At 39.8% G+C, this 25190-nt stretch overlaps 1 protein-coding gene across 1 annotated transcript in view; it reads right to left on the minus strand.

The window, feature by feature from the left end:
* kcnb2 (potassium voltage-gated channel subfamily B member 2) overlaps positions 1–8014 on the minus strand; it is an 84583-nt gene extending 76569 nt beyond the window's left edge. Inside the window, exons 1-2 of the mRNA XM_004081024.4 lie at positions 7240–8014; positions 5775–6505 (exon numbers count right to left, since the gene is read on the minus strand). Coding sequence (XP_004081072.1) covers positions 5775–6359 — 585 coding nt within the window. The 5' untranslated portion in view covers positions 6360–6505; positions 7240–8014. The remainder of the gene's footprint in view (positions 1–5774; positions 6506–7239) is intronic.
* Between the last annotated feature and the right edge of the window lie 17176 nt (positions 8015–25190).

A 25190-nucleotide genomic window follows, 5' to 3' on the forward strand; every position in this document is an offset into this window, starting at 1 on the left:
CAGAACCCACCCCCCAGGGACCAGACACCCCCGGCTCAGATGTAATGTGAACCCCCCCACCGCGCGGAGAGAGCACCGCCGGGCCCAGGAAGCCGGCACCCCGGGGACACGGCCGCCGCTGCAAAGGGGCCCGTACCCCCCACCAGGGAAGAGGCAGGGGACAGACGGACCCAGGTCCCACCTTCCTTGCAAAATGTGTGTGCGTGTATGTGTGTTTGAAAGGGTGTGTGTGTGCATGTGTGTGTGTTTATGTTGGGATGTATATATTGAGGGGGGAGGGGTGTGTGTACTAAGGGGGGTGCGGTTAAAATTGGCGGGTAGGGCACTAAGGGGACATCTCCTGATTACTCACAGTGACGTCCCCTCACCCTCCCCACCAAGGGGCCCTAAATGTCTAAGGTGCGGTTAAAATTGGCGGGTAGGGTGCTAGGAGGACATCCGCTGCTTGCTGGCAGTGATGTCCAAGCACCCCCCCTACCAAGGGCCCTACATGTCTAAGGTGCAAATAAAACCGAAAGAGGGGGGGCCCACTCCATACGGCAACCACAGGAGGGGAGCCACTGCCTAGTAAACCCCCCCCCCCAAGGCTCATCGCAGGCTAAGCCCCCCACCCCCTCACCCTATTATGAGGTTATATGAGGAAGGGGGTAAGTTGGGGACAGATGATAGACTGTCCCCCGGTGGTCAAACAGCTGTCCCCCCCCCCCCCCCCCAGCAAGGGGGCCAGGCCCACCCAGCCCCGGGGCCCGAACCCCCGGAGGCGCAAACACCCCAGGCCCAGCACCACCACCCCCACACAGAGAGAGAGGAGCCAGAAAGCGCCGGCCCCCCCCGGAGCAAGCCCAGGCCCCCACCCCCAAACGCCGGCCCTAGAAGAGCTCTGGTCAGGCCTCGACGGGACCGAGGCAGCCAACCGGCCGGGGAAACAGCCGATGGCCTCAGCAGGCTGTTCACATTTCCAATTAAATGCGAACTTTTGTGATCTGTGTGACCGTGAAATGACCCAGAAGTGACCCGCATGCGCAGAATAGTACTTAACGATGAACGACGTCACTTGTTGTTTGCGGAAGTAGCTAACGTTAACAATGGATGTCAACAACAGTGTTGTCAACAGCGGAGCTCTTTTGCATTATTACATTTATTTACACAAAGGAGCCAGCCCAATTACAGTCTTCTCATTTTAAGAAGGCAATGGAGCCAGGATCGTCTGTAACCACTGTTGTGGAATAGGGATGTGTATATGTTCTGGCCACGCGTGCGTGTGTGTGTGTGTGTGTGTGTGTAAGAGACAGGAGAGACCGCGTGCAGCGAGATAGAGAATTAGGGGGCAGTGCGGGTGCGAATTCATGTTGTGTGTTAGGGAGGAAGGAGAACGGTATTAAAAGAAGGCTTTCCCCAGAATAAATGCTATGGACTCTTTATTAACCCGTTCTGGAGAATCCTGGAGAATCTAAGGGTCCGAACGGAGAAGTGAACTCCGGAGGAGATCCGCCTTGGGTCTCCCGCGCTTCTGTCCACGGTCGGAAAGGGGAAAAAAAAAGTCATCACGGGAAAGATTCAACACCAAGCTCAATGATGTACGGGTTGGATTCATGTGGCCTTGCCGGTCAGACGGCGGTTGCATTTTAAAAGATCGCATACGTATCGGATTCAGGACCACATAACCAAGTGGCCTGGGTCGCATTTGAAAAGATCGGATCTGTGTCGTTTAGACTGTCATGAAAAGATCAGATACAGGTCGCATAGGGGCAAAATTATCGGAATTGGGTCGTTTCAGTGTGACCATAGCCTTAGTAAATCAGCAAAAAGAAATATGTTGAAGGATCTGTTTTTTTTTTTGTTTTATCCCTGTTGCGACCTTGACCAATTACTAAATACTTATGGCTATCAATTTTTTGTGTACACCCCATTTAAACTGCACAATATTACTTTCAAGCAGCACTTAACTGTGAAGCTGCAGATGTGTCTCACATGAATTTTATGATCACAAAAGGACAGAACTGTCCTCACAACATGTGCAGTCGGCTTTTCTCGGATCCTTTCCTGTTTAGTAGTGTAAATCAATGTCAAATGTTGTTTGACATTGATTTACAGGTTTGTGTTTACAAGAGCATCAGCATAAAACTTGACTGAACTATTTGGTTTTGATGTGAATTTCTGAAAAAAAGCATGTTTGACAAGGACGTTTAATTGCTGCAATTTTAGGCTTCACTGATGATTGTGTTGCAAGAAAAGGGAGCTCAATAAAAAAACCAAAGAGGGCCATTGATTACCCTTGTTAAAAGAAATGTTGTGCTTTGTAGAAAACAAACATCCCCCATGCACACACACCTATCGAAAAGACTTTTGTACCGCTTTTTTTGCCTGATTATTTATGTAACTAAGAAGCCCCACTGAGATCAAATATGTATTTTGAATGAGAAACCTGTTGCTATCGATTTGGGGTTCATGAAGAGGCAGCCTGCAGGAACAGCAGAGCTTGGCAACACCACAAAGAAAAAAAGTGAACCCCCAGCATGTACTTGACAGATGCTGCTGAACAGTGTTTCATTTTGCATGTACAAACCACTACCTATTTGCATTGTTTACTTTTCATTTTACTACACAACAACAGCAAAAATAAAATCAAGATATTACCGGTCATAGCAAATCCTATTCAGACATTTAACTGGACCAAATGCACAATAAAAGAAATCAAATTGGCAAGGGGCCAGATTGTCACTTACAGACAAATGTTTTTTGTGGATTTCTGTGCCAACATAATCTTGGATTGTTCTGTAGATGCTCAGTATGGACAGGATCCACACAGTTATAGGCAAACACTTTATGAAAGTCACTAAATGCACACTGACAGAAAGGATGCGTGATGCTTCTGAAAGGTCTGTAGCAAAGCATTAATGCACTTAAAGACCCACTTTAGCGGTTACTCACTCCCTTGAAACGTGTGTGCGTTCCTCCAACTTTCAGTTCAAAGGGTTTGACATTTGTGGTTTTAAAGTTAATCTGTATACCTTTAGAATATGGGGGGATTTGACGTTGGTCTGCACTGTCGCCATTGGTTTGGATAGATAGTGCAAAAAAAATTTAATATTGGGGAAAGTTAGTTAGGAAAGAGAATGCACTCAAAACCAAACATTAAACAATATGAGAATGTTCCTTTTATGGTTTTGAAAACAACCAATAACGCATTGGTATTCTATGATACAGGCATTTACTTCCACAGTGCTATTAGCCAGTTGCTTTAGCTATTAGCACAACCTTTCTCTCAACTAGGCGGAACAAGAAACAAATAATTACCGGTGTGTCTAACTTGCATGGACTGAGTGCCAACACCCATGGGGATTTCATAGAGAATAACAGCTGCCGGCTGTCAGTCATTCCATCGGAGACAAAAAGTAGGTACCAGGTTAGGCCAATAGAGTGTCTGGGTGTCCGAGCAGCAATGCAGCTGTTAAAATGCCCCATAGAGACTCACCATGTGTGTAGGAATGCATTTAAGGCAATTTGGGACAAACTATGTGTTTTGGGGTCATATTAGCATTGTTGTGCCAAAAACAAAGGTTACAACCTCTAGTGTTATTCATAGAAAACAAAAAGGTCTTCAATAAAACTGTTTTTGACAGGGAACAATCTGTTTACATCATAGTTATATTTATCTTGGGTTATCATCCCTTTTTTGATGTTTTTTCTTTCCATTTATGCTAACTTCTACTAACAAACTTTTTCTTTTTTTATACTGGCTTAATGTATTTAAAAAAGCTGTTTGCCTTTGATTTTTAATAGTCTAAGCGGGGCTAAACAAAGCATGAGTCTAGAAATTTGCCCAGATTTTTGCTTTTTCCAGATCAATCACCTGATCAAACATGATTAGGAATCTTGCAGTTTGTCTGTCCTCTCCAACAAAAGAAGACTAAACTAAAATGTGCCAAAAATGCACTTCATCCTTGTTCTCATCATCTAAAATTAATGTACAATTAGTGCAACAGACTTGGCATGGATCACTACATCACTGACATCATACAGTAGCAATTTTCCATTGATTTCTGCCTCTTTTTTTGTGTTTTTTTTTACTAATTTACCCCTTTCACTTGTGACTTCAATAAACTCCTCTCGAGAACCAGCTTTGCTCCACTCCACTAAGGCATGTTATGGCAGATGAATGGGACCGGAGCTGAACCGACCCTGCTGGAAAAAGTCAGTCCTTTAATAATATATTCTCGGACCAAAGGGGCCATAAAGCAACAATGTGGGCCCATATATTTAATGAAGCACAAAACAGAAATAAAGAGGAGAAAAAAAATTGTATGCTTCAAGAACATGATTGAATTTGACAAAAGGCTCGGGTTGCTTTGTAAAAAGGCACATGGCTGTGCACCAGCCTGGTAATGGCATTCCCTCGGTTAAAAGCTTTCAATGGATCTCACTGCATGGTGTGTGTTCTGTAAAAGGCTTCCCTGACCTCAGGGAGCTGCCATAAGACTTTGAGGGAACCCGGCAATCTGCTTTTAAATAAATAGTTTGCTCTAATGTGAAGAACCTGAGACAATAGAGTCCCGATGAAGTTCTTCTTGCAGGGCAGTCAGCAGAATGCTAATGCAATTTGAATTAGGAAGGAATTTCCCTGTAATGATTTACAGGGTATTCCTAAATTATAGAGAGCAGGCCAGCAACATGTGTTCAGATTGGAGCTAGATTGAATCAGTTTTATCAAAATAGCACACTGATTACCCGGGATGGCTTGATACCACATATTAGCAGCAACTGCATGATGTTTTTTTCCCGATACACTGTCTCAGCATCAAGAATGAATGCATATCATGCCTGTGCAGTATCCCTGTCAGTCACAAACACACTGATTTATGGGATAAAGAGTAAAAATAAAAGAGAACACATACAAAGAAGCCTACAGCCTTGTTTCCAACCTTTTAAAGAGAACAAATTTGCTCTGCTTCATGGAAAAACCCCATGTTTTGAACACCAGGAGCAATCATTTTTACACAGTACATAAATGCGTACACTCCCTGTGTTTATGATGTGCATCTGTGGAATACAATCCCTTCACTTCACCGATTGATGAGCAGATAAGGATGCTGGAGTCCAATGTAAAAATGCCAATAACTAGATTTAAACACTCTGCACCTATGTAGGGTGTTTTATCCCGCTGTAGAAGCTGCAAAGCACTTAACAGTGACTTTCTTATTCATCCTTCGACACACAATGACTCGTACAGAGATTTTCTTTTTTCATAATTGCACTCAGTGTACTCTGTATCCTTGTAATGAAGACAGATTTGCAGTCTTTTAATGCAAATAAAGATCAGAATTTTTTTTATTCAATAGAGAAAATTAGAAAAAATGGGAATGGACAACCTGTCCCTTCAAACAAAATCATATCATATAAATCCAATAAGAGGCTGAACTCATCGGTCGATTAATGATGACGAGTCGTGGACTTCCTTTTGTCACTTCCCTGACACAGTCAAAGCCGCAGCATAGCTAAACAGTAGGACTGACGCGTAATAGGGCTGCACAAGAAAACAAACTTGTACCTCTTCCCTCTCAGACACATGCGACGCAACGTACAACATTGACACATCTGTGTCTGTACTGACATGCTTTATTCTGGAAGAGACAGCAACATTAGGCGCTCACTTTACACATCATTGTTTTAGTCCCATTATTGAATGTTTGACAGCTCAGGAGGGATTATATCTTTAGGAAGTGTGTCTGTATTGTGCTAAGATCAGTGTGCAGCTTCCAGTTCCGGATTCCTACCTTGGCGGCTACTGAGGAGCTGGGCTTCTCTAGGAGATCCCACAGTTTCCTCCTCTTTTCCGGGCAGCAGGTGTTATCAAACTCTCCATCTCCCTCCCGCTCCCTCATGGATTCCGCCTCCCTCCGCAGCTCCTCGTTCATCTGCTCCTTTTTCTGGTGGTAACGCGCCTGGCAGCAGGACTCCAGGTAGATCTCATCAATCCCCCAATAATCTAACTCTTGGCCAAAGGAAAGGGCGCACATCTCTTCCATCATGTGCAGCTTCCCTGTTCGGTAAAAGTTCAGAATGGAGGTGAAGGCCCCCGGGTGCCGGTCAAAGAAGTATTCGTTCTCGTTCAAGCTGTAGTCATCGCAGACCTCCATCAGAGACTCATGGGTGTTGCAGTCTCTGAGCTTGCCGAGGCGGGTTCGGGGCAACCGGTCCAGGGTCCGCCACAAGACCTCATGGTTCAAACCTCCCACATTAAGGCGGACTCTGCGGGTTCGGGCTTTGGTGCGAATAATGTCTATGGGCTCAGGGGGAAGCGAGGGTGTAGTTCGGACGTTGGTGGGCTTCGGCCCAGCTGGTCCGAGCTTCTCAGCCATGATGATAGATGCTCAGACTTCTGGAGGGGAGTGGGGTGGGGGGGGGGTGGACTTCACAACAACATGCAGCAAAAAAAAAAGGTAAAGAAAAAAAGCCTAAAACTTTTCTCCTATGTTGGATCTTCTTTAGGCAAGTCCCTCCATGGCTAAAACAAAGAGAGATGACATCATAAGAGATTACAGAGCAGAGATCAGTCACCTGCAACCACACATCCTCACTCATAAAAATAAACCCAACAGCTGCACACTTTCACTGATCTCTTTCATCACATTTCTTGGACAGTATACAGCGGAATCTGTTTTATTATCTTTCCAGTCAATATGGCTGCTTTTCCTTTGCTCTGCAGTCCAGTGCTGCTACTTTAGATCGAGGAAATGAATTCTTGCTGGAGCAAATCACACTTAAAATGTAGATTACAATTCGGGTCTTGTGTTAGAACTATCCACCTGAAGGATGCAGTGATTTCCACAGTGCTGCCTCCCTTATTTCCTGTAATCTGAAACTCCCATGTGTTCCCATGAACACAGCTGTTGGGACTGAGTGCAGCTTTGTAGACTTGTCAAAGGCAAAACAGAGTTTGCAAAGTTGTATCTGCTATAATTACAAATATGAGTAGAAGTACCTTGATTTGATGGCACCAGATTCTGATTCCTTAAAAATATTCAAATTAAATATTATTTTGAGATATTAAACCCTCCATACGCATGAATTGAAAATCAAAAAGCAAGAAAAAAATACTGCAGCATGTTCACAGAGACAGACGCCTGCGAAAATACTACCTTAACATTCCATTATCAACAGCTTTTATATGGTCCAAAATTGAACTCTTACGGCTTGTTCAACAAAGTAAAAGGGTTGAGAAAATAGCCTCAGCCTCACCTTGCCGCGATAGACCACCTTTTGCATGCAAACTCCTCTTGTTCCTAGGGGAGCAGAGGATGAAAAGCGAGCCGGGATCCCCCCCTTTAGTTAAGCGGCCGCGACTGAAGGGAGCTCTCCGCGCACATAGCGCGTCTCCCACATCGCGTTGGAAAATGAGTCGTGAGGACAACAGAAGTCTTCCTCTAGAGGGGATCACATGAACACCAGACAGAGTGATCCTCCATCGGAGCTCTGGCCAACAAGAGTGTCTTTTTTTTTCTCCCCACGAAGAGCGAAGTGGAAGGAGAGGCTCAGAGAGGCGCTGTGGTTGCGGACGTCGAGCGCGTAAAAAGGCTACGGGATATAATGGAACTGCGGAGTGCCCCGCTGTAGACTCCAGAGGAGGAGCGGAGGGGCGCACGCACGCTGCACCACAGCAAAGATTCCCAACTCAGCAGGAGCTTACATTTACAGATTTTTGATCAGACTCGCACGTTTAATTTTTATTAACTCATAATAAATTGCACAGTAAAAGCAATTTATGTCATCTTGGAAAACAGATCAGTGGCTCTGTTAAAGTTATGGCCGCATGTGATGGGCACACACTGTGCCGCAGGCAACTTTTAAGTTTAATGACCATGAAATGTTGCGTTGCCCCTGATTCCCACAGACGTGTAAACTCTGTTGTCCCCGCTGCAGTGCTGGGGAATCCTGACAAAAACACTGATGGATTGGGTTTCATAATGAGGTGAAGTCCTCTCACATCCGTCTATCTGTCCACACATGCCATGCTTTATGAATCTAAACTATCAGCTATTATTACATAATGGTATTGGCCCCTCTGAAAAAAGAAAATGCAGGTATTAAATTATGCATGGCTTATTATCCCTCAGGTTGTTGCCAGTGTCTCTTAATGGTGTTTCAGTCCAGTGATATTTTCCTATCTGTCTAACACGTGTGTCGATTTTGAATTTCCCCCTTAGCTCAGCCTTTTCCTTTTAGAAATGTGATTGCTCCCTGCATATGTGTAATTGATTTTCTTTCCTTTTTTCTACTGATCAATAGGAGTGCACTGGCTAAACAAAGCCTTTGTGTTCAGATAGCCCATGACTTACCCCTGTGGGTAGTTTTTTTTTTCTTTTTCTGAAGGTCACTCATCTTTTTTTCCAGACCTGTAAACAAGAGGATTCACGGCTTCTGTCTCCTGTGTCATTCTGATCAGACATCCACTTTAATGCTCAAGAAGATAGTGAGATGCCAGAGGGCTGCAACATGTTTTCTCAGATTAGATGGGGGGAATCATCTAAATAGTGAATTTTTCTCTGCGAAACCTCGTATTATTTAACACAACAGCACTCAAGCCGGCTACAGGAATGCTCATTTTGCAAAAAAAAAAAAAAAAAAAAAAATTGCAGATAGTTATTTATCCCACACAAAACCAATTAACTGTAACTGACTGTGTCCACTTTTAATTATCATCATCAACGATGAAGCCAATCAGATGCAGTTGGGATTCGTGAGGTTGCAGTGGTGTCAAAGCCGCAGTCCAAATGAGTTATGTGATATATATTTGATGCTTCACTAACGTCATGCACTGGCCCTTAAGGGAGGTTATGGTCAGCCCTAAACCCAACATCTCAGTGACTATCCTTTAGATTCCTGTCCGCAAGATTACAGAAGCACATATTTCTTACTATCTATGACTGCAAAGAAAAGGACGTGCAAGGTCTTTTGTTATTATTTGATTCCTCAGTACTACGTGGGTGTGTGCTTGTGTGGGTTGTTGCCACAGCAACCCAAATATAGTCCAAAGAAACTGTTTGGGCCGTAGACAGATTACATTTAATATCTGCAGCACTAATGTGTCTGCTCTGTGTGACTAAATGATGGAATCAGCTCTTTGGTCATTAACTTTGGTGTCTGAATTTATAAAAATAGGTTTTTATCAAAAAGGGGTTTATATGTTGTCCATGAAAGGAAATAAAGGTGAGGTGGGGATGAAACTCAATTCTGGAAATACAACTCTACAAATATTGAGGCATAAAACTTTTACATTATTTTTAATATTAATTATTCATTATTTTTATGCATTAACTCATAATTTAGAATCTATTCTTTTTATATATTAGTTTATATGATTCCAGCATGGAAATAAACTCAAGCCTCCTATTGTTCACCTATTGACTCAGTTTTGAATTGTTCTAAAAATGTTCCCTCGATTTGGCTCAATATGTTGAATCATGTTTGTGTTAGATTTGGTTAAATTTTTGGTTTACATCAAAAGACACAAACATGTACTAGTAAAAATGCATGCTCATAAAGATCTTTTCAAATCTTTTTAAAGTTATGTTGACATATTGTGTCAATGTGTTCTTTTCAAGTTATTGTTTTTATTGATAAGGCTATTGCTATACGTAGACTTTAGGTAGCAACTTTTAATTTTCTGTTATTTTATGTTTTTAAACAGTGGTCAGATTTAAAACAAAAAAGAAAACACAAATCGTTTCACCAACAACTTTACAAAGCCTTCATCACCAATGAAAGCCAACATTTTAGTTGACATTTTTAAATAGGACAATGAATCAGTTTATGTACACAAAGAAATATGTTTAATATAACGAGCAAAAAATATTGTACTTAAGAATCATTGTAATTTCTTTTAAAAAGAACAACTTCAATATAATGTGGGTCTGCAGACTCCACCCCCCATAACCCACAGATGACTACTGAAAATAAGGAATCTGAAATCAAACGTCTCCTTTACTCTGGACTTTACTAAACAACAAGGAGCCAAAGCTATTGAGACAAATCAATAACTTGCTGGCTATTATAAAGCGCTTTACTTGATTACAAGACATTTATGATATGCTATACTTAACACAGAACCTTGTGGAACATCTTGATGTTGTGAGTCAGATGACAATAAGAGACATGAAGGAATTCGGTAGAGTTTTTACCAAACAGATATAGGACCCTACTGCTACTTTCACAAATGGCATCTTTAGTGTGCTCTTGAATGCACATTTAGCCCAAGATGTTCCCACTGGAATTGCAGGTAAGTGATTCCTCTACTTTTTTGATTGGTCGAAGTTCAACCTGGTCCTAGGTTTTGTACGTAGAGCCCGAGAATGGTTTTGGAAACTCGCAGTGTTTTGAATGTGGATGCCCAAAACATGCATTTACATAGGCTTGCCATTAGAAGTGGCTCCTTCAATGCGCAGTGCCAAGGATGGTGTGCATGTATCTTTATATGCTCTAAAATAAGATGCAAACATTTTTCTTATCAGCCTTGAGATTAAAAGCAGTTTGCTTTGGTTATGGACCAAATTATGTTTTGAGCAACAAAACATTTTTGTTCTTGAATAATGGCATGGAAAAATTGCAAAATGTACAAAAATGATTTGTTCTAATGACTAAAAACAGATTTGTAATCACAGTTATGTAATCAACACACACACACACATTATGTACCCACCCAAAAAACAAAAAAACAAACAAAACAAAACTCAAATAACTTTTTCTTACATCCCTGAAGCATCAGTGATGTATACATGAATTTTTCTGCTTATAACTTGCCAAAATGTAATTCAATTCCAATATGGACACAACTGTGGGAAATCCTTGACTTGCACCCAGAAACTCCTGCCTGATGCTGTCAGCACTAGAGACACCTCTTCATCCATTCATTACTCGTCCATGACAGACGCACACAGGATCACTGCACTAACCATCCTAGGATGACCTTTCTGGATCTGTGCTGTCCTCCCAGGAAGAAAACCTGGAGAAAAACACGTTTTCCTTTAATGAGCCAATCAAATGTTTCCTTTCATGTAAAATGCTTTGACAACCATTTGTCAATAACGCCATGGCAGCACCCTGTTTGTTCACTGTGCCTATTTTTAGCCTCTGCACATGTGAAGGTCCACAAAGCACCCGCCCACCACAGTGGGTAGCAGCGGCCTGTTACAATGGTCTGCTGCTGACTTGAGTCATGAATCTCTGTCATATCTTCACTCATCCAGCAAACACACCTGTTCAGATCTGATGTTTCCAGCAACCTCTAACGTATCAAAAACAGAACACAATGAGCGTGCTCTGGCATTTGTTTATCCAAAACCATGCGGACCCTCCAGCGGATTTAAGGGTCTTAGACCAGCCTGTGAATTCAGCTGCTAAATCCTACTCCAAATCCTACAAAGGACCTCTGCAATATATCTCCCTCTCTGATGTTTATTGTCACTCCCCACCACCATCAATCAAAGTGAGCGCACAATGCCCTAAAAATAGGACATTAAAATAGAAAAACACCTTTTCTTGCATGTGTTTGGCCACAGTACTCTGGCATCAGCTTTCTGCCCGGTGCAGACAAACAGATGTGATTGATTAATGCTCTGTCCTGCTGGTCATGTTTGCATAATACATCTTCGCCCATGGATCAGTAATTGTTTTTGTTGTTGTTGTTTTTGCTGCGGACACTATCAGTTTATTGCCTTTACAATCACAGAGCCTCTGTGCTGTAATAAGCAACAAGACAAAGATGGAGATTTGAGGCTTTCCTGCGACTTTTAACACATCGGGATCATTGTGAAGTAAACTGTTGCAGCCCAGTTCAGAAGTTATGTGCATTAACAATCAAAAGTTTGAGGAGCAACTTACAAGCTTACCAGACAAAAAAGGAAATTGTTCATAGCAGGAAGACCAAAGGGTGCTAACTGACTAAAGAAATGCTACAAAATTAAAATAACTTTCTCTGTTGGGGTTTTTCACTGTTAGCTTTTTAAACAATTATTTAACTAAAACGATTCAGCCAAACAAGACTCAAGCACTTGCTTTGCAATTTTGTGTTCCTATCCAGTGTGCTAAGCCCTGCCCCCCCCCCCCCCCCCCCCACACACACACACATAGCTGTATGTCCTATTGTTGGCAGTCATTTTTAAGATGCTTTCATTAGGCCACACCTGTTTTAGTCTTTTTAACCCTTTAATAACCTCACAAAAACTCGATTTAAAAATGCTTATTTTCTTGGGTGAACAATGTACATATATGTTTTCAGAAATAGGTTTTTTAAACCGTTTGGTTGAACAGACAGGTAAAGGGTTAAGATCTCAGGTCAAATTTTGGATCCATTTTTTCCCATTTTTTTTCAAAATCCATAGCCTATATTTTCATTTTTATAGACTAAGGCAGGGGTCTGCAACCTGCGGCTCTGGAGCCAGATGTGGCTCTTTGTGGGGCTTTGGTTGAAGACAATTCTTTTTTTAAAAAGTAACTTAAGTAAAAAGTAAGTAGAAAAGTAAAATAAAGTAGAAAACTTCTATAAACTTTGCTCAACTCACTGACAAACAGTTGAAGAACGGTACGTATCACAAGTTTAACTAAAATATTTTGTCAGATTGGTGCGCTGTGTACCAAAGAAAATAATTTGCAGGTCAGTAAACAGAAACAGAAATAAGGCGTACCAGATTATTTGACAGAATTTCAAATTTTGAAAAAATTCAAAGATTTTAAGTGCACTTCATGTTTAGAAAAATATATTCACTTATTCTGCCCTGATTTAATTTTGGTTGGTTAAATGTACACATTTTTGGCTCAGATACACTATGAACAATAAAACAAGCATTTTTTTAAATTACTGCTGACATTACTACTACATTTACTGATAATCCTGTGTGAAATGGGGTGTATTTTATTTTGAAAAGAAGTCATGTGATACTTTGTCAAAAGTTATGAACCATTTCATATTTTGAAAAAAGGATATTTTCTCTTTGTTTTTTTGAATGAATATTTTATTTATAAAAATAATTTAGATTAATCATAATAGTAACAATAACACAAATGAAAATCAATGTTTTTTTTCTGAGGGTGAAGTTAAATTTTGTGGCTTCTACTGGGTTATTGTTAGTTAGAAGTTGATGATAAAAAGCATTTAGTTTTTATCAACAAAAAGCTAAATGCTTTGGGATTAATGTGTCACTTCATATTGTTTTGCTGCACACTTGCAGGTATGACCAAGACAGTACCTCAAAAGTGTGTAACTCATTACGGTTCTGAGAGAGTAACAGTGAAAGGGAAATGGCAACAACACGTAATCTGTGGTGTATCACAGTTTGAAAATAACTCTCACAGCACTGTGCAACAGTGTAAATAATGCAACCCTAGAGCCACTCCCCAAACTTAAGTGCTTATGGCAGAGGGATAATCTGAATATAATACAGTCGCTTAGCCGAGGCAAAACAGTTATGAGAGTAAGCATTTTTCCAGCATTGTGGCACCTCCACTGTGTTCCAGTGATCGCACTGAGGAAACAGACAGGAGGTGAATATCAATGAAGTGACTTGTGGTGAAGCAGGCAGGCTGCATCTCTAGCTGTCTTGACATTAAAGGTGTCTTTCTCTGCAGAGTCAACACCCTGCACTGAAAACAACTATAAAAACATGATTCCCTATGCAGGCATTTTTTTTTTGCATTCATTACTTTTTATGTCTGTTGGTACCTTTTGCACTATTATCATTTGCTTTAGCTAAATGTAGTCATGTTCACTATAGTCACTGAATGTACAGCTGTCACTGTATAGTTGGAGTCCACAGATGGGTTAATAATGCAATTATTCCCTCTATGTAATGAAAAAGATTTCTGGGGAAAAATATAATTATTTATCAAAACGGGTAACACCTCTGAAGGTGGTAGAAACAGAGAGAGCAAAGCTGCTGTGGGACTTCCAGATCCAGACTAAAAGGATGGCAATGGCAAACCAACCAGACATTGTAGTGGTGGATAAAAAACAGGGGGAGCCGTTGTGGTGGATGTGCCAGTGCCAAGTCATGGGAACACCAGGAAGGAGGAACTTGAGAACTGGAGAAATACCAGGGACTCAGAGAAGAACTGGAAAAAGCCTGGAAAGTGAAGGTGACAGTGGTGCCTGTGGTAATTGGAGCACTCGGGGCAGTAACCCCCAAGCTGGAGGAGTGGCTACAACAGATACCTGGAAAGACCTCAGACACCTCAGTCCAGAAAAAAAAACTGTAATAGGAACAGATAAGTTACCTCGCAGGACCCTCAAGCTCCCTGAAAATGAAGCAAAAAATGGCATTTGAGTACAGTATTCTTAAGATTTGATTGGTGATTTTATAGCTGTAACACTGATGATGCAGTTAACTGCAACTCCAGTTAGGTTTCCTTTCTAAGGAAACATCTTTCCTTTAGTTCAATGATTAGATTATAGTTTATTGGCCCTCAAAATACTGTGCAGTGAAGCAGCAGATTTTGGGGTGCTTTGTAGTCGCTGATGCAAAGGTTTTTCTCTTTATCTGTGGGATTTTATTTCTTTGTGTCCTGTTTTTTGACACATGTCCACAGTTGATGAACAGCAGCATCTTTTTTAAACTTCTTCTATGTTTGATGTTAATGTGCTGTTGTTGGGTGGAAGAGGATAGACTTTTAATGCACTTTTGCTTGTCAAGCCTTTTGAATAAAATTGTTTGCTTGATGAGTGCATGTGAATATGAATGCATTCACATTCTGTGAGGAATAATAAATACTAAATATTTGTTTGTTTTTACTATATGCAGCACTTTGAGCAGCTTATTTTTTCAACATTTGGCAACAAGTTTCACGTAAGTATGAATCCCTAAAAAATGTCTTCTCGGACAAGCCACCTAGTGGTTACCTAATGAACTGATCTGGCTACATTTATTGTTTGTTTTTGAATTTACTTTAACAAGTATAATCTTTTTGTTTTTCCAGCAAAGTTATTTTTTCCTTTATTCATGAATTTCACTCTTTTTGTTTTTAACCAAAACTTACTTTTGCTTCATCAGCCAGACATGAGATGGTTTATAAATGTGCATTTTGATACAAAACCACTTGAGCAATTCATTTTAGTGTAGCTCAGGTAATACCCACACAGATTCACATTTCTTGCAAATCAGATCAGACAGCAAAGTGTTTTTTTAAATTGTAAGAGAAAGACAGACAACCAAGACAAAACCCTTTCCTCCATCACGTTACAAACAACGGAGAGATTTTATAAACGCCAACAGTTCTATTGTTTTATTGAGATACAGGAATTCCTATGGGTTTTTTTTATGTTCAGGGAAAATAATATATATACAGTATATAATAAAGAAGTTGTAGGAAATTTAAAAGTGAATATTTATTACACTTTAGTTGAAACAATAGAAACAGAAATAGAATGCTTTATTGTCACCATAAAAGTAGCATGGACAAAATCAAATACAGTCATTATGTTATCTGGAGTCAAAGAATAAAAGATAATAGTAAATAAGAAAATTAGAAAGCAATTCAAAAAAATAAAATACAATAAATTATTTTAAAACAAAATTTAAATTAGCTCAATCCTGGCAGTAAGTCTAATTTATTTACTGAAATTCAGTTTATTAAGTCTCAATTAGCATAGTTGGTGGATTTAAAAAAACAGACTAAGGAAACCCTCAGCCTAGTTTTTCTGTGTGTACCAAATATGCACAACACATTCTTGGTACCATGTCTGGGAATGAAAGGGCCATCTGTCTGTAAAAAGCTTGAGACACGCTGTGGTCGTTTTTTATTTAAAAGATAGAAAAAAAAATCACACTTATGTATGTTGGCGTACTCAGAAGTGGAGTAAAAAGAGCAGTCAGGTAGGGTGCTCGGAGCATCTCAGGGTTTCCCTCTGCAACCGAGGCCTTTACCAGCAAAAAGACTCAGATCTTTGTATTTCCGCTTGAAGGCAGAGAGCTCTCTGGCACCAGAACTTTGAGATGATTTCTCAACAAGAAAGGAGCCTTAAGAGGAAAAGATTGGCCTAAGTGTACTTCACACTGACTTTTGATATATTTAGTCACTCGCAGTGTTTTCTTCTTCTATTTATTGGTCTTATGAAAATCACCCCCAGTGACACAGCCCACACCAGACCCTTTCTCGGCGTCTCAGTGCCAGAGCCACCTGTTCACAAGGCTGTTTCCTCCCCTGGCTGATTCTCCTGGCTCGGCGGCAGTTCCTTCACCAGCAGATGTTGCAACAGAGCCATCACTGAGGGCTCAGGTGTTGCAGTCTGGCTTTTGATTCTTGGCTCCAAACCACTCCTCCAGGTCGGTGGATATTTACAGAGTTCACTGTTATAAAGTGAAAAAAAAAAACCTAGCAATGAGAATTTAATGTCCCTATAAGCTCCCCCTAAAACAGTATTTTGCAGGGTTTTCTTTTTATTACACAGAAACATTAATAGGCTGGTGTTAAGAGTATAAAGGTTACTGATGCCACCATTAAACTTTGTGTGTGTTTTTGTCTGTGTCTGCCTCCAGAGAAATGAACCAGTGATTTCAGACTTTATGAGGAAAAAAGGAGAGAAAAAAAGTCTGGTAAGAGCTCACCGTTAGCCAAACAATAATGTCTGCTAAGTGCTTATGGGTCATAGTTCACACCAATGATATGGCTGTTGAACCAAAGCATACAATTACAAACATTCAGACATAATGTGTGTTTTTTTCCCCATCTGAACACAAAAGTGATGCCCTGCTTGTTTATGGTCCTTTTTATGTAACTAAAGAGATAATTCTTGATTTTTGACTTTTACGAGTCTCTCGCTGATTATCATTTATCAGTGGTGCTGCAAACTTACAGAGAAAAGTTTTGAAAAGCTCTTGAAGGGATATAGTTTTATTTCTTAAACCCAAATCCCCCGTTAGTCTCAGGAAGTTCCCACAACTAATTCGCCTGAAAGCACAGAAGAAGAAATTCTATAAAAGGTGAGACTGGATACAACACATAAGACAACATCACTCCCTAAAGTCATCAAAACACCGAGGTGGATGTAATTAACAGGAAAATTTAAAAAAGCACAGTAACTTAATAAATTTGCAGTATTAGAATGTATTTTGATACTGTAGAATTTTGCTAATATGCTCATTGAGGCTATATTATGTTTTATTGTATATTAAAATGTTAATTTTTAATGTTCATAAACAAATTTTTGTCTGTTCACTCAACTGAACATGTGATCAAGGCAGATGTGTCTTCATTTGGGATTAAATTCCATATTGAACCTTTTTTATAATGGTAGAATGTGATCTCCCTCTTTTTTTCTAAATAAACACTATTTTGAATTTAAATGCAATCCATGTGATTGAAAGTGTTCAGTTATAGTACATAAGGGGAATTTTATGAGACAGAACTAATCTTGAATCTGAAGCCATCAAATTCAGAAATTTGACATAACAAAAAGGTCTAATATTTCTTTTCTGAAAGCAGAATGCCTGCACACACATAGACTTTTGGAGTCATTTGTTACAGGGCTGACATTCGTTTTTTTATGCTTGTCAGGATTATTACTTGGCCCGCTTGTTTGGCTCATGTTGTGTGTTTCACTCACAGTTCTTTTATCGGCGCTTCCATATACTTAAGCTATCAGTGCACATCAATAAGGTTTGTCTTCCTTCTCATTTGTTTCTTTTACATGTCAAGCCAAGCCCTATTTATTGTGTCAGCTTTACTTCTTGAATCATAAAACTTTAATGTTCAGTTGAGGTTTGTTTACAGAAAAGGATATTATGTTTTTGAACAACACAGGGTTGATTTTAAAAACGGCTTCCTATTGATTTTTGTTTTGTTTTACTCTTTATACAAATCCCCATTGACAAGGCAAGCTGAGGGTTAAGACTCTGTGTCATCCATCATGCAGTGTACTTTGGAAAATCTGTGCAGCTTAGTGTGCTCTCCTTCCTGTTCACAGGTCCAAAACTCATCCAAAAGTGGTCTCACAATGAGAAGCATGCTGTCACCATAAAGGAGAATCCCCCCCAGAGGATAGACAGTGGTCCTTGGATCATTGTGCCCTCATTAAACTCCACATGGAAGGGATCAAAAGCAAGCTTGCTTTCACGAGGGCGAGTTGGGTCATTGTTCTAAGAATATCATTCCTGGTTGTTCTCACAAGAGCTCCTGCAGCAGAAAACCCTTCTGGGCCTGGCAGATAGACAAAAGAGAAACAAAGCCTTCCAAAGAACTGCCATGCAGGCCTTTGGCAAGGATGGGAGAGCTATTCCCCCACCGCCCCGGTGCACTGTTACTGACACCTGATGGAGAGGTAAGCATGCAGCTGAGCGACAGAGCCAGAGCTAATTAGGATAATACTATGTCATTACGGAGAACACCATTTAATCCTTTCAAACAAAAAGGAGTGAACCAGTCCAAGATAACTTTGTCACCTGAAGGTATTGTTATAGAATAGTTTAAATGCTGTCATGACATTTTTCATGTTTTCTTGCTGTTGAAAATTGCGAAGTTTAGATTCAAACTCTGAAGTTGATTTGATATAGCTCCACATAGCAGAAGCTTGATGGGAAATTAACCAAAAACAATCAATTTAGCGTGAACACAACCAGTCACACGGCTGAAAATATTCTTATTTTATTAAAGATTTAGTCTCAAACAAATATGATCAAGTCATTTAATTTAAAAATGCCAAATAACCATCTGAAGAAAAATAAGCTATTAAAAATTAACCTTAACTTTAATAAAACGTTTTGATTTGACAATAAAACAATTACCAAAAAAAGGTGAGAATAAGAAAAGATCATTCTTTTTCAGAAGTTTTCTAAAAAATGTACATGGACGCTTTATGGTTCTGTTAAAAAATAAAAAAAGAATACAGAATTATACTGAAGTAAAGCACAACAAAAAATGTATTTTTTTGTCTGCAGTTTTGAGTAATGACTTTTTGTTTTTCAAATTAAATAAAAAGGGAAATTTAATGATATTCAAATGACTAAACATTAATTGGGAATTTTTCTGACTTAATTTCCATTTAAAAAAATACCCCTTTTCTCCCATTTTTTTGCATTTCTAGCTGTGGTTTGCATTGTTTTCACTAAATAGTTCAAGAGGTCTATGATTAAATAAAATTCAAAACTATTTTTGATTGTAATTTTGAGTTTTTAGCAGCTCTAACTTGTGTAAAACTGACACAAACTGTGGCAAAAGTCATTTATGAGCAGGTGATCAGCTTGATGACTCATCCACAGGTCCATATATCTACAGTTATTGAGCCTGCCATCCTAACTTACACAACCGCTGAATGGATTTCTAATAAACTGCATCTGCTTGATTTAAATAAAACAATTTTAAAAGCCACCATTCTTCATGCAGGTACAGGAAGATGGGTCCCATTTGTGTCCCGGCTTTGATTGTGCAGCACAGTGGCTGCACTGTCAGAGGCACAACTAACACATTTTTCACTCCAGCGTTTTGTGCCAATTGAGAGCTTTTCCATGTGTCGCAGGATGATTAATTCCAATCAAAAGCAAACATCATCTCTTTGCTCGTGACATTAAGTGAGGCGCTCTTTGGAACAGCTTCGCCTTACAGTTCTCCTTTTGAGCCGCCCTTTTCTGCGTGCATGTCAGCCCATTCTTTTGAAGGGACACGTGTGTTTACAGTCCACTGAAAAGATATTGAGTGGTGTCGTTTTTAATGACTGCATTCATCAGTCTAAGCTTTCAGTCTTTTGAAATACAGCTGGACTGCTTTCAATGCAAGGTGTTTTATTGTCTGCTCTTTAAGTGCCCTCTTGGTATTTTATTGAACTAATTTATTATTATAGAAAACCTTTGAGTGCATAAAAGGCATCCGTTTGGAACTGTCATCCAAACCTTGTTATAAGAGGGGTTTTCATTGTGGGGTTAAAGTTATTATGATAAAATAATTCTATAATCTTGGACCATTAAAGCCAAAAGAGGCCAAAGCATCAACGAGGAGCCACTGGACAAACCATAGAGTTGTAAATTCCCATCTTAGTCCTCACATCCTGTATAAAGACTGCCTGGAGTGATCAATAATCTGTGAAGCGAAGGAAGAAACAATTTAAAGCTACTAAGATTCAAGCTGAACACCCAATAGAAAGTTCTTTTTTTTTCAATAGCAATGAATAAATTATTGTGTGTGAATGTTTTCTTTTTAAACTGCTAGCTTAGCTCTGTTGCTCTGCTTCTCCAGGGAAACCTACGCCAACTCACACAAGCTCCAGCACACACAACAGCAGTCCCACACACCGGTCAATCACAAGCACCCCACCAACACAAGCCTCCCTGCAAGTAATCCCACACAAAAATGCATCTTTTAAAAATGCACATGCAACCCATTTGCATGCTGCATGCAGCCTCTAAATGCAGTCAACATTAGATATGTTTTAATTTTCCTTACGCTTGAAGAGCGACTTACTTAAAGGACACTTGTAAAGTGGGTCTCTTGACCTGTGCATGTGGGAAGCTGTTTTCTCTGTGAGAAGAAGAGGATCAAGGGTGATCACAGCTCTTAGCAACTCCACTGTCAGTGCTGAACAGATTCAGCCAACAGCTTCACGTGTGGCAATAAAAAGCCCCAATTTCTAACAATCTTGCAGAAACATCTTTCCTGTAATGCACAACTTCACCGGGATCTCACAAATTGAGGTTGGCACATGGCATATATATGATCCCATATACTAAAGTGTGTATGGGCTCCTATAAAAATCTCTCCAAAATAAATCGGAAGGATAGAAAATGATTAAAGTGTTTTAGGGTTATTTATTGCCTGCTGAGCCGACACGTTGGGAGTAATTTATTTGGGCCCCATCAAAAACATTTATGAGTCTGTTTCAGCAGTATGCTCTAAACGCGAAACCATTAATCCACCACTGTATCTCCCACTGCTTTCCTCTGCCTCGCAACGTTGAGCCATCTCGCTCCCCACCTTTCTTCCCTCACACCTCATTTTTCAGTGGCCCACATGATGCGAATAAGAGCCCAACTTCATCAGCTGTGATTGGATTTTTTTGCTTTGCTGTGGAGCATAGGTGAAGGTTTAACACGGTGCTGCTTTCTGTATGGTGAAGGGAAACAGAAACATTGACCCAGCTGTTCTGTGGAAAGAGGCAGGATGAATTATATCTGTAAGGAGAAAAGACAAGATTAGTGAGAGGTGAAAAGTTTCCAAGACACTCAGCTCTGCAGGCTTATTAGCACATATTTTATGATAAGCACTTCTCCAATTAAAAAGTAAACAGCCTCTTCGTCTAAGCAGAGTGCAAAATTTCTGACTTGCAGTTTGTCTCAGCATGTTTTCTGTCAGAAATCTGTTTGGTCTCCACAAGGTGGTGTCATGCTCATTAGCTGAATGCTGCAGTTCAATTTGACAGCTGGACCGACTGTAGGACTGAGAAAAAGATCTTCCAGATCACAAGTTTTACATGACACTATAATTTAGATTAATCATCTTGAATCTGAGAATCCTAAAGATCAGACTGACCCAAAATGGAAAATATATCAGTATGTCAAGATGGTAGTAAACTAGTGTGACAGGATTTTCACTCTTCCAGGTCATGCTAACGCAGGATTCTGTTCCTCAGGCCAACTGGGCTTTGAAGGCTGACATCGAAGAGGCTTTGCTGCTTCTTTAGTATTTTTATTTAATAGCTGACCTGATCATGCAGCTTTTTTTGTGCTGTGCCATCCTTTTGTAAAGGGGCTGTTTAATTTCAAGAAAAATCAGACCTTTTAGTTTTTAACTTTTTGTTATTTTTGCTTAAAGACCCATTCAAATGGAAATTGGGTTTTTTGTGTTTTTAACCTGTTCTTGTGACATTTTTCTCACGATGGAGGACATACATTAGATGACTAGATCCATGTACGTCTTTGTTTTTTCCTTGTCAGAGCTGGGATCTGGTTTAAAATTGTACGACCGTATAGGTCCAGTATAGCTCGCCATTTTTGTAAGCTGCAAGCTAGCAGGAGACAGTCTAAATAGATGAATGATGGGAAATGGGGACGGCCTTACTCTGCGCCAACAGTCCCAACTACAACTCATAGGCGAATTTCTAATGATAATGCTAACAACAGCATAATCATAATTAAGAGACCTCTGGGAACAGTTTTTGAAAAATAGATCAAAATTTGATTGGAGTGGGACTTTAATGGGATTTTACTCATTTTTTGACACCTTTACCATCACTTTGGCATTCTTTTTGACATTATATGTTAATGTTGTATGTAAAAGAAATAAGTATGTTACTTCATTCTAATATTCAAAACTAAATGAATTTAGTATTCTTTTTTGCTAGCTAAGGGCTCATCCACATTACCGCCATGCAAGGACCCCTTTTTTTTAGCGAGTACAAAATAAAAATAAGTAGAACTGACTTAGATTTAATATTTGTTGTAGTAATTCAAAACTACCAGTGGGTTTGTGATATCTTTTAATGTAATGTGCAAATGTGACTGTCTAAACTCATTTCTTTACACCGAACACTACCACATAGGAAGACAGTGAAGCCAACTATTCATTATTTCAATTTGAGCGCGTCTAGCTGCCTTGACCTGTCCACTGACCTTAAAAATAATAGTTCTGGTGGTCTGGAGACGGTCCATTACCCACAATCCCTGTCAGTCCAGGGACTTTTACATCTTCAATCACAAAATAAAGGCGAGCAAACATAGCTTGTGGAAGTTAGAGATGCTGACTCGCATCTCTAATTCCTTTCTTCCCTGTTTGCTTTCTCTTCAGACTTCAAGCCTCTTCAATCTCTTACTGCAGTTCACTCACAAAAATGACCACTGGTCAAACTTCCAAGTGCTTTCCTTTTCTGTACAACAAGCTGCCTAAAAACAAACGAACAAAAACTCCATAATTGATTCTGAAAAGTAGTTTCCTGCCACAAGTAGAATGTATGAGTGATTAGACAATGCAATTACAGTAAACCGCTTTCATCCCTGATGACATATTGCCCCAGTAGTCAGCTATGCTTATTGCTGAGTCTACTGAAGCATTGGACTGACAGTTAATGAGCTGTGTCTGTTAACTAAGTGGGACCAATCCTGACTTATGACTGACCTACTGATCTACACTAAGCAGCAACAAGCCTGAACAAAGAGGACAAAAAACTCTTTGACAAAAAAAATCTTTAGGAACTTACTTTAATTCTTGAAATAACTAATTTATATCCAACACACTTGAAAATACTCAAAAAAGAGAGAAGAAAGGAAAAACCGATGACGATGCAGGATTTTTTCAAAGTTTCAAGTCGAAGTCTTGACAGGGATATTGAAGCCCAGCTGCAATTCAAAGGACCTCTTGAGGCTCCAGACCATTTCTGCATTCATTTGTGGTTGGAGAATGTAACACTGCATGTCTGCAGCTCATATCCCTTCATTTTTATACTTTTATTGCCAGAATGATTCTGCTCAGTTTGTTTGTATTGGCTCTCCTTCTCATAGCCATCCTTAAAGACAATTAGTTTCCTAAACTAAGATCCCATAAAACTATAACAAAATGGACAAGTAGAACATACTAATAATGGGATTGAAACACAAACCAAAAGCACAAATACTGACACAATCACAAGCGGCATAAAACATTAAGCTAAATTGTTTTAACCCTTGTGCTATCCTAGGCACTTTAACAATGGGAGTTGGGTCATCTATACCCACTAGACAGTGCGCTAAACCTGTTTTTTTCAATGATTTGTGATCTTCACTGGTGTCCATGGATTACATGAATCTTTCCACCTTTATCCACCTTTGTCATGGTAGGGAGAACATGTCATTGTAAGGGTGGGGTCACCTAAGATAGCACAAGGGTTAAAAATGTGTTTTTTAAAAACCCTGTGGCGAGTCATCCACCTGCCCCTAACTTTCAACTCTGCATCCTCCTTACTCTCACCAACCAATCTCATTCTTCCTCACTGTGTCCATTAACCTTTTCTCTGGTTTTTCTTCCTCTCTGTTGGTCTTTTTCTTGTAGCTCCAACCTCAATATGCTTTCCAGCATTTATCCCCAAAACCATCCAACATGTGCTGTTCTTCTGATGAAATTATTCCTGATTCTATCCTTCTTTTTCCAAGGCAAAATCCACCTTTCTAGATGTTCCTCAAACTGCTCACTGCTCTCACTACATTGTCATCTGCAAACATCATGACAATCCTGTCGAACCTCATCTGTCAGTCTGTCCATCACCCTAGCAAACAAAGAGCTCAAAGCTGATATGTGGTGTAGTTCCACCTCCCTAAACTCCAAAGTACTCTGTCACACCTACAGCACATCTCACCAATTTTCATTTTCATTCACCATCAGGCGACACACCAAACACCCTCCTAGTCTATCTGATCACTTTAGCTGTAGCTGTCTAGTCAAATGGAAGATCATCCTGATCTCTGAAACCCAGTTTTAACTCTTTCCTAAAAGCCACACAGTAGTCTTTGCTACTCAGCTTCCCCCACTCACCATCCTGAGCTGCCTGGCTACACTAACCGGCAACGGCTTTGCAGTTCCTGATCTCTTTCAGATTACAAAGTCTGTTATTATTAAAGATTTTTCTCAAAAACAAAGAGGATGCTTATGGCTGTTCTCCTTTTACCAGCAATCAAGAAGGGAATCGGATCCAGGACTTCATTTGCAAATGTAATCTTGTGTTCTTGTACAGTCATGAAAATGTGGTCGGTTCTGTCACTTCACACCATAAATGGCACAGTCATTTTAACATGATACATATGAAGGCTTTTCTGCTCTAATTAAATAACAATTGGGATGGGTTTCAGCATCTTAAAACAACATTATAGGAAAGTTCAAAACAAATAAGTGAGTGAAGCACTTTTTGATGTCATTGGAGAATGTCACTGTCTGTTCTATACACACTCATTTGCATCCTAAAGGCTATAAATAAAGTCATGGTTAATTAACACAGTCTTTTTGAGCCAGCGGGGTGCTGCAGCTTTAAATCATTATCCAAATGTCGTTTGACAGATAATTTCAATTAAACACAAACATCTCTGAGGTCTTTTATCAGTAAGCAATCGCTGCCTCACCTTATAGATGTACATTTGTAACTATCTGTTCAACATTAGCAATGCATCGATATGCACACCCTGCACCGTGTTTGACTGGGATTGGGGTTCCTCTTGTTTTTATATCCTGATGCAGTAAATAATGAGAAAACTAAAGTG

The sequence above is a fragment of the Oryzias latipes genome, chromosome 20, assembly GCF_002234675.1.
Source record: "Oryzias latipes chromosome 20, ASM223467v1".
Classification (NCBI taxonomy): Eukaryota; Metazoa; Chordata; class Actinopteri; order Beloniformes; family Adrianichthyidae; genus Oryzias; species Oryzias latipes.